The sequence below is a fragment of the Oncorhynchus mykiss genome, chromosome 2, assembly GCF_013265735.2.
Source record: "Oncorhynchus mykiss isolate Arlee chromosome 2, USDA_OmykA_1.1, whole genome shotgun sequence".
NCBI lineage: Eukaryota > Metazoa > Chordata > Actinopteri > Salmoniformes > Salmonidae > Oncorhynchus > Oncorhynchus mykiss.
In genome coordinates this window covers 67,679,440-67,693,148 of record NC_048566.1, presented here as the reverse complement: position 1 = coordinate 67,693,148, position 13,709 = coordinate 67,679,440, and the positions used below count along the sequence as shown (strand labels likewise).

At 44.6% G+C, this 13,709-nt stretch overlaps 1 protein-coding gene across 2 annotated transcripts in view; it reads left to right on the top strand.

The window, feature by feature from the left end:
• Positions 1-13,709, top strand: part of cdh13 (cadherin 13, H-cadherin (heart)) — a 526,708-nt gene that overhangs the window by 499,745 nt on the left and 13,254 nt on the right. For both annotated transcript variants that reach the window (XM_036954055.1, XM_036954048.1), the window contains 2 exons: positions 9,702-9,932; positions 10,931-11,149. In XM_036954055.1, coding sequence (XP_036809950.1) covers positions 9,702-9,932; positions 10,931-11,149 — 450 coding nt within the window. The remainder of the gene's footprint in view (positions 1-9,701; positions 9,933-10,930; positions 11,150-13,709) is intronic.

The window sequence follows — 13,709 nt, the reverse complement described above, 5'->3', positions numbered from 1 at the left end:
GATTGCATCCTGTGTGTTTCAGTCAGAGCTGTCCCTTTATGAAGAGGAGAGCTGCGGGTGAAGAGGTTAACTACGTAGCAGACATGTGTTTCTACACAGCCAATCAATTATGACCCAGGGCTTCAAAGCGGGCCGCACAGGGGAGGGGAGAGGGAAGAGGAGCCGGCGTCCGGCCCCGGATAATGGCGCTGTAATGGGATATGGTCGGGGAAGCGGAGGAGATCACAGCCTGCCGTTGCCTCGCCTTCTGTTTTCTCCTGTCTCGCCTCTCTGTCTCATTAACCTTGACGCTCTCTCACCCTCTTTCTCCCTCCCACTCTCTCTCCTGCTTTCTGACCAAACAAGTTGTTTTCATCCTCGCCAGAGCGAGAGAGAGCCCTTAGAGAAGAAAAGCAGTCGTCCTTCAGATGTTCCCATGTCTGTGATTAAAGGACACTTTTAAATTGGCAAGAGAGAAAAGTTTGCCTTGTTTGTTGTTACAAATCTGTCTACACTCTTAGAAAAAAAGGTGCTATCTAGAACCTTTAACGTTTCATCGGCTGTCCCCAGAGGAGAACACTTTGAAGAAATCTTTTTGGTTCCAGGTAGAACCCTACTGTCACGTTCGTCATAAAGCGGAGACCAAGACGCAGCGTGGTAAGCAAACAACTACACATAGACAATAACCCAAAAACCAAACTGGAAAATGGCAACCTAAATAGGATCCCCAATCAGAGACAACGATAAACAGCTGCCTCTGATTGGGAACCAATTCAGGCCACCATAGACCTACATTTACCTAGACAAACCAAAACCCCATAGATATACAAAAACCCCTAGACACGACAAAAACACACATACCACCCTCGTCACACCCTGACCAAACCAAAATAATAAAGAAAACAAAGATAACTAAGGTCAGGGCGTGACACCTACTGGGTTTGATGTAGACCCTTTCCCCAGAAAGTTCTACATGGGACCCAAAAGAGTTCAACCTGAAACCAATTTGGACAGCCAAATAACACTTTTGGAAGCCTTTTTTTCTAAGAGTGTGGTGTCCATGGTGAAAGTAGTTTGCCATGGTGAAGATGTGACTATAGTCATTGAACGGAGGCTGTGTGTATAAACTGTATGTTGTAGTGTAGTATAGTATAGATTTTCCTCTTGTGGGACAATAATACGAGATTCTGATAAGTTGTAGTGTGCTGTACTGTTTATCCCTAGGTGTTTCACTGAGCTTTTGAACCACTTTTTTTTTATGTAATTGAAATTGTATAAGACACTACAGAAATACAAGTGTAGCACCTTACAGATGCATCACCTGTCACTGTGAGGAGAAAAAGGCCTTAATTGTGTCATTGTTGCCTTTGGTTATAAGGTCATTTCAAAGACAGCACAAAGCTGTGGCATCGCCGTGGGCGTTAGTGATGAAAGCTGCCAGCCAGGGTGTTGGTAAAGTGGGGTGACTGACTCATCCTCCTAGTTTGTCTCTCATTAGATGGAAATGGGAGACCAATCAGCTGCTTTGGTCTTAGAGGGAGGCATGGCCAATAGGCCGGCAGGCTACAGTTTAATGGTTTGTCTCTGCCATGGTAGGTTCCAACAAGCCCCCTAGTTAGAAAGACCACTGATATTAACGACGGATCAGTTTCCTGCTATGTTGAAATCACCAGAGATACACTGTGTTGAACACTTTATGTATGGTGACCTTAACATACCCCTTGAACTATGAGATATCCATTTAAGTGATAATGCCAGAGTAGCCGGTGTTTGGAGGATATATTCATCTCGGGCCAACAAACCGTGCCAATATATCCTCCAAAGACTGGCTTCGGGCCAGTAACAGGTTACCAACATATTCAAACAATGATTGACATATTTTCATTAAAAATGTTATTTTGATTAATTTATTCATACTATTTCATCCTTCCACAAGATCCACGGTCCTGACACAAATCTAGGGTTGCTACCTAAGCCGGCTGGTCGTTCGTTCTATCGGTTCGGTTGCCAGAGACGCGACCCAGTCATTCAGTCTTTTTGTTCTGTATCTATGGACACGACACAGTCGTTCGTTCTAAATGTTCCATTGCCATACTGTTCCCTTGCTTGCTAGTTAGCCAACAATGGCTAACTTACAGTCATTTCAAACAGTGAGGCCAGAATAACAACAGTAGCTACATTTTAATTTGTTTAAGCTGTTTTATTGTGACATTTATTTGGACATGTCCATAACAATGAGCTAATGAGGTGCGATTTCGCTTGGCATAGAAAATGTGCTTTCTCGTCAGGACATTGTTGTTCAGAGGAGCTAGTCAACAACACAGCTAACACAATTACTTCAAGCTGAAGTTGGAAAGACTGAAAACTAGCTGCACTTCATTTCGTTTGGCCTTTTTTCAATTTACATTTCTTTGTATATCTCCATAAAAATGATGCCAGGTGATTCATGATTTCGACTGGCTGAGAAAAGCTGCCTGTCTGTCTCCTCCTGACACGTTCATTACTATGGGACAGCTGGATATCTAATTTGAATATTGAAACAATGTTGCGATTGTCAGAGAGACAGACAGCAAGGTTTATACAAATCTCCGCTGTTGAAAACTAAATGTTAGTCTAAAATAAATGTGAGATAATATCTAGATGCTTTTTATAGTGGAGATCAAGTTTATACATTGCCTGGCTGGGCTGATGAGGCAGTGGATTACGCAGTCAGATGGAACAGAGTAAATAGGCATGGATGGCCTCTGTCCTTTCTCCTTGGCTCGTAATTATAATTGATTCATATTAAAAGATCACATACATGTTTGTAATTAAGGCACATTAAAGTTCACATATTCAAAAAGGCATTTTTGCATACAATAATTATAATAATGATGATTTCTTCGAACGGCCCTCCTGTGAAGTAGGAACTAGCGCCAAATGCCTGTGATCCTGTAACCAGTCACAAATTAGGTATCCATTGCTTAAATTGTATTTACAGTAAGTACTGTGGCTCATGCCATTGTACCATGTTATAGTAACGCCATGATGGCTGAGCTTGCTTGAAGCCGAGTGAATAGTATGCTTTTGCTTTTGTTTTTTAGTCTTGCCAGTAGCCTTTCCAGTAGCTTAATAGAATGAAATGACAACCAAAAGTCGCTTTTGAAACTAATTTGTCAAACTAGCAGTGCACCTGTCCTCCTCAGTTGTCTCCCTGAAGTCATCCTTCTTAATAACACCCTCCCATTGCTAAATTGGCTGTGGCTGGGCTTATTTACAGCAATGATCAGCCAATCAGATTAGCATGAAGCTATAGTCTTTCACATCATCCACTAGAGAGAGAGTACGAAAGAGAGAGAGAGAGAGAGGGGTGTGTGTGATTTAGTGAGTGAAGGGCCTTATCTAGGGAGACTAAACAAGACCACTCTATGCAGCGCATTCTCTACCTTCTGGCTGTGTGAAGAGGGGATATAATGGTGTATAAGTACCCTTTTTGCATGTGTTATCATTCTCAAAATAGATTGTTAAATTGCCTCTCATCCACTTCTCTCTCATTTTGTGTTTTCATTCTCCTTTTACCTGCGTGCGTATCCACCTGACATGTTCCACTCATACCTCTCTCTCAGGGTGTATAGTGCATTTGGAAAGTATTCAGACCCCTTGATTTTTCCACATTCTGTTACCTTACAGCCTTATTCTAAAATTGATCATAAAAAACATCTTCAATCTACACACAATACCCCATAATGACAAAGCAAAAACTGTTTTTTAGAAATGTTTGCATATGATATCATGTTTACATAAGTATTCAGACCCTTTACTTTGTTAAAGCACCTTCGGAAGCGATTACAGCCTCGAGTATCTCCCATTCTTCTCTGCAGATCCTCATAAGTTCTGTCAGGTTGGATGGGGAGCATGCTGCACAGCTATTTTCAGGTCTCTCCAGAGATAATAGATCGGATTCAAGTCTGGGCTCTGGCTGGGCCACTCTAGGACATTCAAAGACTTGTCCCGAAGCCTCTTCTTGGCTCTGTGCTTAGATTTGTTGTCCTGATGTAAGGTGAACCTTCACCCCAGTCTGAGGTCCTGAGCGCTCCAGAGCAGTGTTTTCATCAAGGATCTCTGTACTTTTCTCCGTTCATCTTTCCCTCGATCTTGTCTAGTCTTCCAGTCTCTGCCACTGAAATTCATCCCCACAGCATGATGCTGCCACCACCATGCTTCACTGTAGGGATGGTGCCAGGTTTCCTCCAGACGTGATGCTTGGCATTCAGACCAAAGAGTTCAATCTCCGTTTCATCAGACCAGAGAATCTTGTTTCTCATGGTCTGAGAGTCTTTAGGTGCCTTTTGGCAACTCCAAGCGGGCTGCCATCAGGTTCTTGCTCACCTCCCTGACCAAGGCCCTTCACCCCCGATTGCTCAGTTTGTCCGGGCAGCCAAATCTAGGAAGAGTCTTGGTGGTTTCAAACTTCTTCCATTTAAGAATGATGGAGGCCACTGTGTTCTTGGGGACCTTCAATGCTGCAGAATTTTTTTGATACCCTTCCCCAGATCTGTGCCTCGACACAATCCTGTTTCACGGCTCTATGGACAATTCCTTTGACCTCATGGCTTGGTTTTTGCTCTGACATGCACTGTCAACAGGTGGGACCTTATATAGACAGGTGTGTGCCTTTCCAAATCCTGTCCAATCAATTGAATTTACCACAGGTGGACTCCAATCAATTTGTAGGTCCATCTCAAGGATGATCAATGGAAACAGGATGCACCTGAGCTCAATATCGAGGCTCATAGCAAAGGGTCTGTATACTTATGTAAAAAAGCTATTTCTCTTTTTTCATTTCATAAATTTGCCAACATTTCTAAAAACCTGTTTTTTCTTTGTCACCGTGGGAAATTGTGTGTCAATACATGATGAGCAAAAAAAATAATTTCCTCTATTTTAGAATAAGGCATAACAAAATGTGGAACAAGTCAAGGGGTCTGAATAGTTTCCAAATGTATTGCACCTCTCCATTCTCAAATCTACCCTTCTTGCTCCTGACATCCTACTCCTTCATGCCTTTGCTTATTCTTTTCTTCCTCTGCCACCTCTCTTCTCCTTCTCTCCTCTCCCCTCCTCTTTTCTAATAATCTCTATTCCCCCTTTGCTTTGCATCTGTGAATTTGTTTCCCTGGCTGCATGGGAGAGTGTGATATGTTGTGACATTTTCTGGCAATGCTATTTCTCATCCACCTTGTGATTATTTTTCTTTCGGTTTTCTCCATCAGCTGCTTTAGTAGAAAATAATCACAATAATAATCACAATAATAAGCATTTCCAGCCAAGGCCCCCCCCACCCGTGGCTGGTATTTTAAATAATTCCTACAGTTACTGGGTGTTATAATGAAAAGAAGCAGCAGCTAGCCAGGTAAGACTGCTGCGAGGTCTTAATGTCCACAAACATTCAGCTCCCAGTGGAATGTGAGTAGGGCCCTATTCTCCACAGACAGGCCTATGTGTTTGGAGAGGTTATTAAGAAGAGAGCAAAATCATATGTTGCTCTTAGTAGCCAACAACAGTAACCCTCTCACATAATAAATAAAACTCCTTTGACTGAGCACTGGAATATTCCAATTTCATTTGAACCAATGTGAAGTTGTTTTTCTTACCAATCTTAAGTACGTACTGCTCCACAAAGCCTGTTTCCCAGATTAAATGGGCAGCAGAACTAGATTATAGATCGTATGCCCATCACATTGTGCGCCAGGGAGAAGCTCCACTAACTCCATTTCAAACTGCTGCTGGTCTCAACACAGCCCTGTCCCTCATTTCCTTCCCAGAGATGGGAAAGAGAGAAACAAAGAAGTGTGTTAGCCTCCAGACAAGGTCTGGGGAAGAGAAAGAAGAAGGGAGCATCTCTCCTCACAGCCTGCAGCAGAGGATTAGCTTCCCATCCCAGCTCCACAAGTCAACCAATCCCCATCTCACCAGCTCCCCGTCTACTTCTCATCTCTGGGCTGCTACAGGAGAATAGCAGAGCTGCAAGGCCAGGGGCGTACAGACAGGGCACTGACAATAGACCAGATAACTGAACTGACTGGGTCCACTCACATCCCAGAACAGATTATTCATGATGGCTGCCCCCCCTCTATCTCGTTCTCACTTTCTCTCTCTCGTTCTCGCTTTGCCTGTCTCAAAAGGAACCTTTCTGGTTATTGCATATCGTAACAAAGTGCTATTTAAAGTGATGCATATCAATTACACAACAGCACTCAGACTTGTAGAGTATCACAGGTCAATATTAATTTCTGAAAATACAATAATTGTATTGCATTGCTAGGAAAAACACTTAAGGATAACCACTTGGCCCTATATTGCACAGTATAATATTTAATGGTAAATTATACAGGGAAATTATACAAGTTGCTATGAAGTATTAGCAGTATCCTTAGGCAAGTACTGCATAGAAACTTTTGGCTGGTTTGATGTACAATCTCTGTATAATGATGTGGCATAATGAAGATTGATCTGTCTGAGTCGTTGTTTGGTGGAAGTAAAAAGATGACGATCAGTCAGTAGAAAGTAAACACCCAATGTCAATGGTTACAAAGATGAATTTAAACTCTCAGTCAACTTTTACTGCCAACAATATTGTGTGTCGCCTATATGGGGGGGAAATAGGTTTTATTGTTACTCTGTTGTAGCATTAATTCCTTTAATGTAATGCTGAAGTGTGACCAAATTGCCTATTAATGAATGCGAGATAAGCTTGAATGCAAACAAACTGTACACTGGGTAATGATTTAATGCCTCTCAACACACATATGAGTTTAACTTAATCTATGTGACATAGCAGAGTGAAGTAGAGGACAAAAGATGAGCTCAGTTTGTGCTGAGACATGTTGATGTGGATGTGATGATAATGAAGATGACGAGGAGGAGGGAAAGAGGGAGAGAGAGTGATTATATGAGGGAATATGCATTTTAGATGCCAACAGAAGACAAACGGCTTCATTAAACTCTAGCCAAGCACAGCGTCTGCTTGTCTCACTATAAATGGGCAGAATTTACATGTTTCATGCGACATCTGTTTTTGCTGGGACACATGGGGAGAAGAAAACTCAGTCTCTATAGTGTTGATGTGTTGAAATAAATACAGATAATCACAGGCCCTTGTCCCCAACAACCTCCATCTTCATCAAAACAAAAAAATTCTAATCGCACCCTTTAAATCAAAATCAAGGGGCTGCTACAGCAGCGTGCCGTATCTGTTACTGAAACGTAACTCTTTAAGGCCCTAAGCTGAACTCTGTTAGATGAACCACACCCAAATGCTTACAAGTAATCTATGAAAGTAATCATCCATGAAAGTGATCTCTTTCTCCTGATCTAACACTAACACCCACCTGCTATAAACACATTAACAATGAGGAAAAAGTTCGACAAATGACCAAAGATCTTTCCCCTTTAGAGCACAAATCATAATTCATTTCCACGTTTGTTCCATCTGTATGCTCATGTTTGTTTAGTTCAGATTGAGCAGCTGTTGTGCCTGATTGTGTCTCATCAGCAGTGCATCTCCAGATCCAGGAGCCTTTTCTTTGTCCCAGTGTGAGCTATAGCAACTGTTTTCCTGTCATCACAACACAACACTGCTCTGTTGGCTTTAAGCTGGGTACCGGTACTTCAGTTCTCCACCCGTAATGCTCTTGTTCGTGTTGTGACAGATGGTAAAGAGTGTGTTTTCTGGTGTTAAAATGATATTGTCCTTGAATATGGGATTGTTGTTGAATTGAATGTTGATGTGCAGACAGAGCTATATATCCATTCTCAATCCCATAACAAGGTTTTGTCTGGAAGTGTTTTGTTTCCATTTGATACCACACATTGATGTTGTGTATGGGTTTGTGTGTCTCCAGTCTGAGGTGATAGGTCTATATCTGCTGGGATTTTTATAGCAAAAGGAACTTTATAGGTTGATTTTGTTTTTCGGTTTACGGAGAGTCATAAGGATTATCTCTCTCCGTTTTAATCTTTCAATAGAGGAAAATGCCCCCACTCAAAGCGCCACCTCCCTAATAACACAGCAATGAAAATTAAACCGGCTCTCGTTTGAACAGTTTGACATTTATGACACATGCATCTTGACACGTTCACCTCCCCTCCACTCAAACTCTTCCAGGTTCCTGGAAAGCGCATTGTGGTGAGATGATTCTCTAATTGCTGATTTTGCCATGTGTGGGTAATTGCCAGTGACCTCCAGGGCTATTTTGAATGAAGCTGCTTTTCAATCCCCTCTAATCTCTAAGCAACAGAAAGCTTGCACCCCAAATGACACCCTATTCCCTATATAGAGCCCTAGTACAACAGCAGACAAAATACCACACAGCCATGCCTGACTCATACAGCACAGCCATGCCTGACTCATACAGCACAGCCATGCCTGAATCATACAGCACAGCCATGCCTGAATCATACAGCATAGCCATGCCTGAATCATACAGCACAGCCATGCCTGAATCATACAGCACAGCCATACCTGGCTCATACAGCACAGCCATGCCTGAATCATACCACACAGCCATGCCTGAATCATACAGCACAGCCATGCCTGGCTCATACAGCACAGCCATGCCTGGCTCATACAGCACAGCCATGGCTGAATCATACAGCACAGCCATGCCTGAATCATACAGCACAGCCATGCCTGGCTCATACAGAACAGCCATGCCTGACTCATACAGCACAGCCATGCCTGGCTCATACAGCACAGCCATGCCTGGCTCATACAGCACAGCCATGCCTGACTCATACAGCACAGCCATGCCTGACTCATACAGCACAGCCATGCCTGAATCATACAGCACAGCCATGCCTGGCTCATACAGCACAGCCATGCCTGACTCATACAGCACAGCCATGCCTCCCTCGTACAGCACAGCCTTGCCTGACTCATACAGCACAGCCATGCCTGACTCATACAGCACAGCCATGCCTGACTCATACAGCACAGCCATGTCTGAATCATACAGCACAGCCATGCCTGAATCATACAGCACAGCAATGCCTGGCTCATACAGCACAGCCATGCCTGACTCATACAGCACAGCCATGCCTGAATCATACAGCACAGCCATGCCTGACTCATACAGCACAGCCATGCCTGAATCATACAGCACAGCCATGCCTGACTCATACAGCACAGCCATGCCTCCCTCATACAGCACAGCCATGCCTGAATCGTACAGCACAGCCATGCCTGAATCATACAGCACAGCCATGCCTGAATCATACAGCACAGCCATGCCTCCCTCATACAGCACAGCCATGCCTGAATCAAACCGCACACAGTGTCTCTCTGCGTCATTCAATAAAGAGTAATCTCATCTACACAACACAGGGACCTGCTCTGCCAAGCCACATCTCTCTCAACCATGATCCAAGTGATTCATGTTCCTTTGATCTGGAAATGACACACAGTTTGTTTTGTACAGTTCTCTATTAAGTTGATTGAAGCTCAGAGTCAAAGGAAAGAGAGAAGTTTATCACATAGCTAGTATCTGGAGACCTTGGAGCCGCCTGAATCAACCCTGTATTGAAGTGGAAAGAAACTGATACTTGGTAAATCTGAAATGGAAATGTCCCAAGCCATCAGAGAAATGTGTATAGCTACAGTACTCACAACAGTGCCTCGTGTTTGTAACAGAGCTGTGTTGTTGATGTTTTTCTAACAGGTGTGTATTGTGTCCTACTCACAGGTAGTCGCCCAGCCTCTGGTACTGGCACTCTGGTCATCCACCTAGAGGACTACAATGACAATGCTCCCTACGTTCACCCATCTGTGGTACGGGTGTGTGAAGACACCAAGGACAGTGTGGTGATCGTGGGGGGGCGGGACAGGGACATCCACCCCAACGCTGGGCCCTTTAAGATCGAGCTGGGGAAGCAGCCAGGGCTGGAGAAGACGTGGAAGGTCTCCAGGGTCAACAGTGAGTTCAGACTGTAACCTACAGCACACCCCCTAGACTGATACAGGCACTCACAGTACATTTTAGCAGGACAAGCCCATGTTTTGTGATGGGTAAAGTGGGGAATTATAGGGCTATTTCATACGGTCTCCTCTCCCATATCAAGTGAGAAGACTTGTCATTAGAAACATGGGGGTGGGGGGGTTGGGGGGGGGTCTGCCATACATCCGTTGAATGTGCTTCTTCGGTTATTTCTGTGTGTGTGTGTCTCTGGGGACAGGCGTTAGACAGTAGGCCTACTGTTCTCTGCAATATGTCTCCGTAATGTCAGGTTCAATGGGTGGCCTCAGTGGGACAGCAGGGCTGTGGAGGAGAGGAGCGGCAGACATGGAGCACAGACATTGATTCAGGATTTGCATCATGTCTGCCGGACCTGCTGCTCTTCTGATTGAAGGACTGACTGACAGAGGCTAAAGCCTGTGCAAAAGCATTGCATGTGGGTGACAGGGGGAAATGCCCTTCAATCAACTCTGCTGGGATAGATAGGGAGCACAAAGAGACAGGTTGACGAGACATGGATATACAGCATTCTAGCTAGAATGATCCTGGCCATGACCTATGTGTGTTTACTTCTGTTAGTCTGGTCTGTGTTTGTTTGTGTGTGTATGTGTGTGTGTGTCTGTGTGTGTGTGTGTGTGTGTGTTTCTGTGTGTGTGTGTGTGTGTGTGTGTGTGTGTGTGTGTGTGTGTGTGTGTGTGTGTGTGTGTGTGTGTCTGTGTGTGTGTGTCTGTGTGTGTGAATTAAATTGCTTCTAGTTTTCAGTTTACTGAGATACCATTTTTTCAATTACTAAAATTGACCCCATCCCTGCTGCGTGCATGTGTGCTGTTTATGCATCTCTATTCATTTGTCTGTTTAATTAACTGTCATGATTGTACAGTGTGGCCCATGCTCCAGCATGTAAGTATATAAACATAATTATCTTGTCAGTTAACCTCATTGCCTGGTCTCTATTTCAGACACACATGCCCAGATCATGCTGCTACAGAGTATGAAGAGGGCCAACTACCAGTTACCCCTGGTAGTGACAGACTCTGGCCTGCCTCCACTCTCCAACAGCACCGAGATCAAGGTCCAAGTGTGCACCTGTAAGAAGAACAGAATGGACTGTAGCAGTGCTGGCTCTGTATGCTCCAACCTGATGATGCTGCTGGCTCTAGTCCTGCTCTCCCTATTCTGTGAGTATACGGTATCTCTAGTCCTGCTCTCCCTATTCTGTGAGTATACGGTATCTAGTCCTGCTCACCCTATTCTGTGAGTATACGGTTTCTCTAGTCCTGCTCTCCCTATTCTGTGAGTATTAGGTATCTCTAGTCCTGCTCTCCCTATTCTGTGAGTATACAGTATCTCTAGTCCTGCTCTCCCTATTCTGTGAGTATACGGTATCTCTAGTCCTGCTCTCCCCATTCTGTGAGTATACGGTATCTCTAGTCCTGCTCTCCCTATTCTGTGAGTATACTTACTGTATCTCTAGTCCTGCTCTCCCTATTCTGTGAGTATACGGTATCTCTAGTCCTGCTCTCCCTATTCTGTGAGTATACTTACTGTATCTCTAGTCCTGCTCTCCCTATTCTGTGAGTATACGGTATCTCTAGTCCTGCTCTCCCTATTCTGTGAGTATACGGTATCTCTAGTCCTGCTCTCCCTATTCTGTGAGTATACGGTATCTCTAGTCCTGCTCTCCCTATTCTGTGAGTATACGGTATCTCTAGTCCTGCTCTCCCTATTCTGTGAGTATACGGTATCTCTAGTCCTGCTCTCCCTATTCTGTGAGTATACACTAACTCTAGTCGGTTGTGACTATGTGGTATACAGCTATGGGCAAGTTTACCATTAAACTACCACAATAATTTGGACTTTGGTTTTGTAGCCAAAGATGATGAGTCAGAGTCGTTGTCGGATTTTACTGTTAGTTTTATATACAAAATAATTGTACAGTTTCAGTTAATAAAACGGACAGTTGTTTATTTTTGATGTAAGTACTGATGATGAGTGTACTGTTACTTGTATGTGTTGTATGCGTTGTATGCATATGCTTGCTGTAATTGTCACCCCCTGATATTGGCTACACTAGCTATTTCCCACACCGCTGCGGGACATCAGTGCACCGTTGTGGGACAATACAATCCTGGGAGGGAAAGATTGGCCACGTTACTAGCTACTGCTGGCGACACAGTAGCTGCCCAGTGGGAAGCATCCCATGTCGGCAAGCACAACGGTGCACTGGTCATTTGCTTGCCTTGTCGCCTTGCTTACAGGGGTGCAGTAACGTTAGCTAATTGGCATGTCACTGTGACATCCATATGAACACTAGCTAGCTAACATCCGGCCAGATGATTGGGGAAACCAGTTAGTTAAAAGTATATGAAATGAATTTAGATGATCTCATACTTATTTTTTATTTGTATTATTACCCCCTTTTTCATGATATCAAATTGCGATCCAGTCTCATCGATGCAACTCCCCAACCGACTTGGGAGAGGCGGAGGTCGAGTTTGTGTCCTCCGAAACATGACCCGCTAAACCACCCTTCTTAACATCCGGCCACTTAACCTGGAAGCAAGCCGCACCAATGTGTCGGAGGAAACACCGCTCAACTGCCGACTGAAGTCAGCCTGGCCCGGCCTGCCACAAGGAGGCGCTAGAACGTGACGAGCCAAGTAAAGCCCCCGCGCCCAAACCCTCCCCAATCCTCGCCAAACCCAGACAACGCTGTGCACCGTCGTATGGGACTCCAGGTAACGGCCTGATGTGAAACAGCCTGGGATCGAACCCGGGTCTGTAGTGACGCCTCATGCACTGCAATGCAGTGCATTGGCCCGCTGCGCCACTCGGGGGGGCCCTTGACCACATACTTTTTCATAGGTCTGCAGCACACTAAATGGAGACTTAACGAACACCCCTACGCATGATGAAAGTGGTGCTAGTTTCCCAGCCAGGGGTGATACAGTATATATCAGACACAATCTCATCCATAATGTTCTAAAACTTTTACACCGCAGACGTACAGTTCTATCCAGACTCCACATTCCTCTGCCTCAAACGTTAATGGTATATGTGCTTGTTGATGGTAAAATTGCTGCTGCTGCTGCTGCTGCTGCTAATTTCGACATGCCTTGGGCAGAATATGCGCTTATTTAATCTCAGGCGTCTTTACAGCGACTTTTAGACCTGTTCCCAGCGTCTCTTCTGTTTGTGTTGGTGTGTCTGTGTCTCCCCCACCGTTAATCTAGCATCCCCCGCTACAGCCAGGAGCTTCCCAGGGACTCCTGTTGGGAGCTCACACTGTATATCTCATTTATACCATTGGTGATACATGAATAATTTACTCCTCCAAAGAGAATGGGAGGCATAATGGTGCACTTCTAACAGCCAGTCTTCTGGAGGAATAAAATAACTTTCAACTGTTAAATATATGCCTATCCTGGGTTCAGAGGGGGATTGTGGGCTGGGCTGGTTTTACGGCTGAGTTCCGTGCCCACGGCAGTGTTCGGCAGGAGGGGAGCCAGAGAATGGAGGGAGGGAGGAGGGGGAAAGGGAGGATGTCCCATCTGTAATTCAACGCATAATGGAGCCATTGAGAGTGTTGAGCAAAAGACGCCTGCAGGCCTGATCATACCAAGCAGCCACTAACTTTCTCCCTCATCAGTCCCTCTCTCTCTCTCTCTCTCTCTCTCTCATCACTCTCTCTCTCTATTCGCTCACCCGCTTCCATTGCCCTTCTCTCTCAGTCATTCA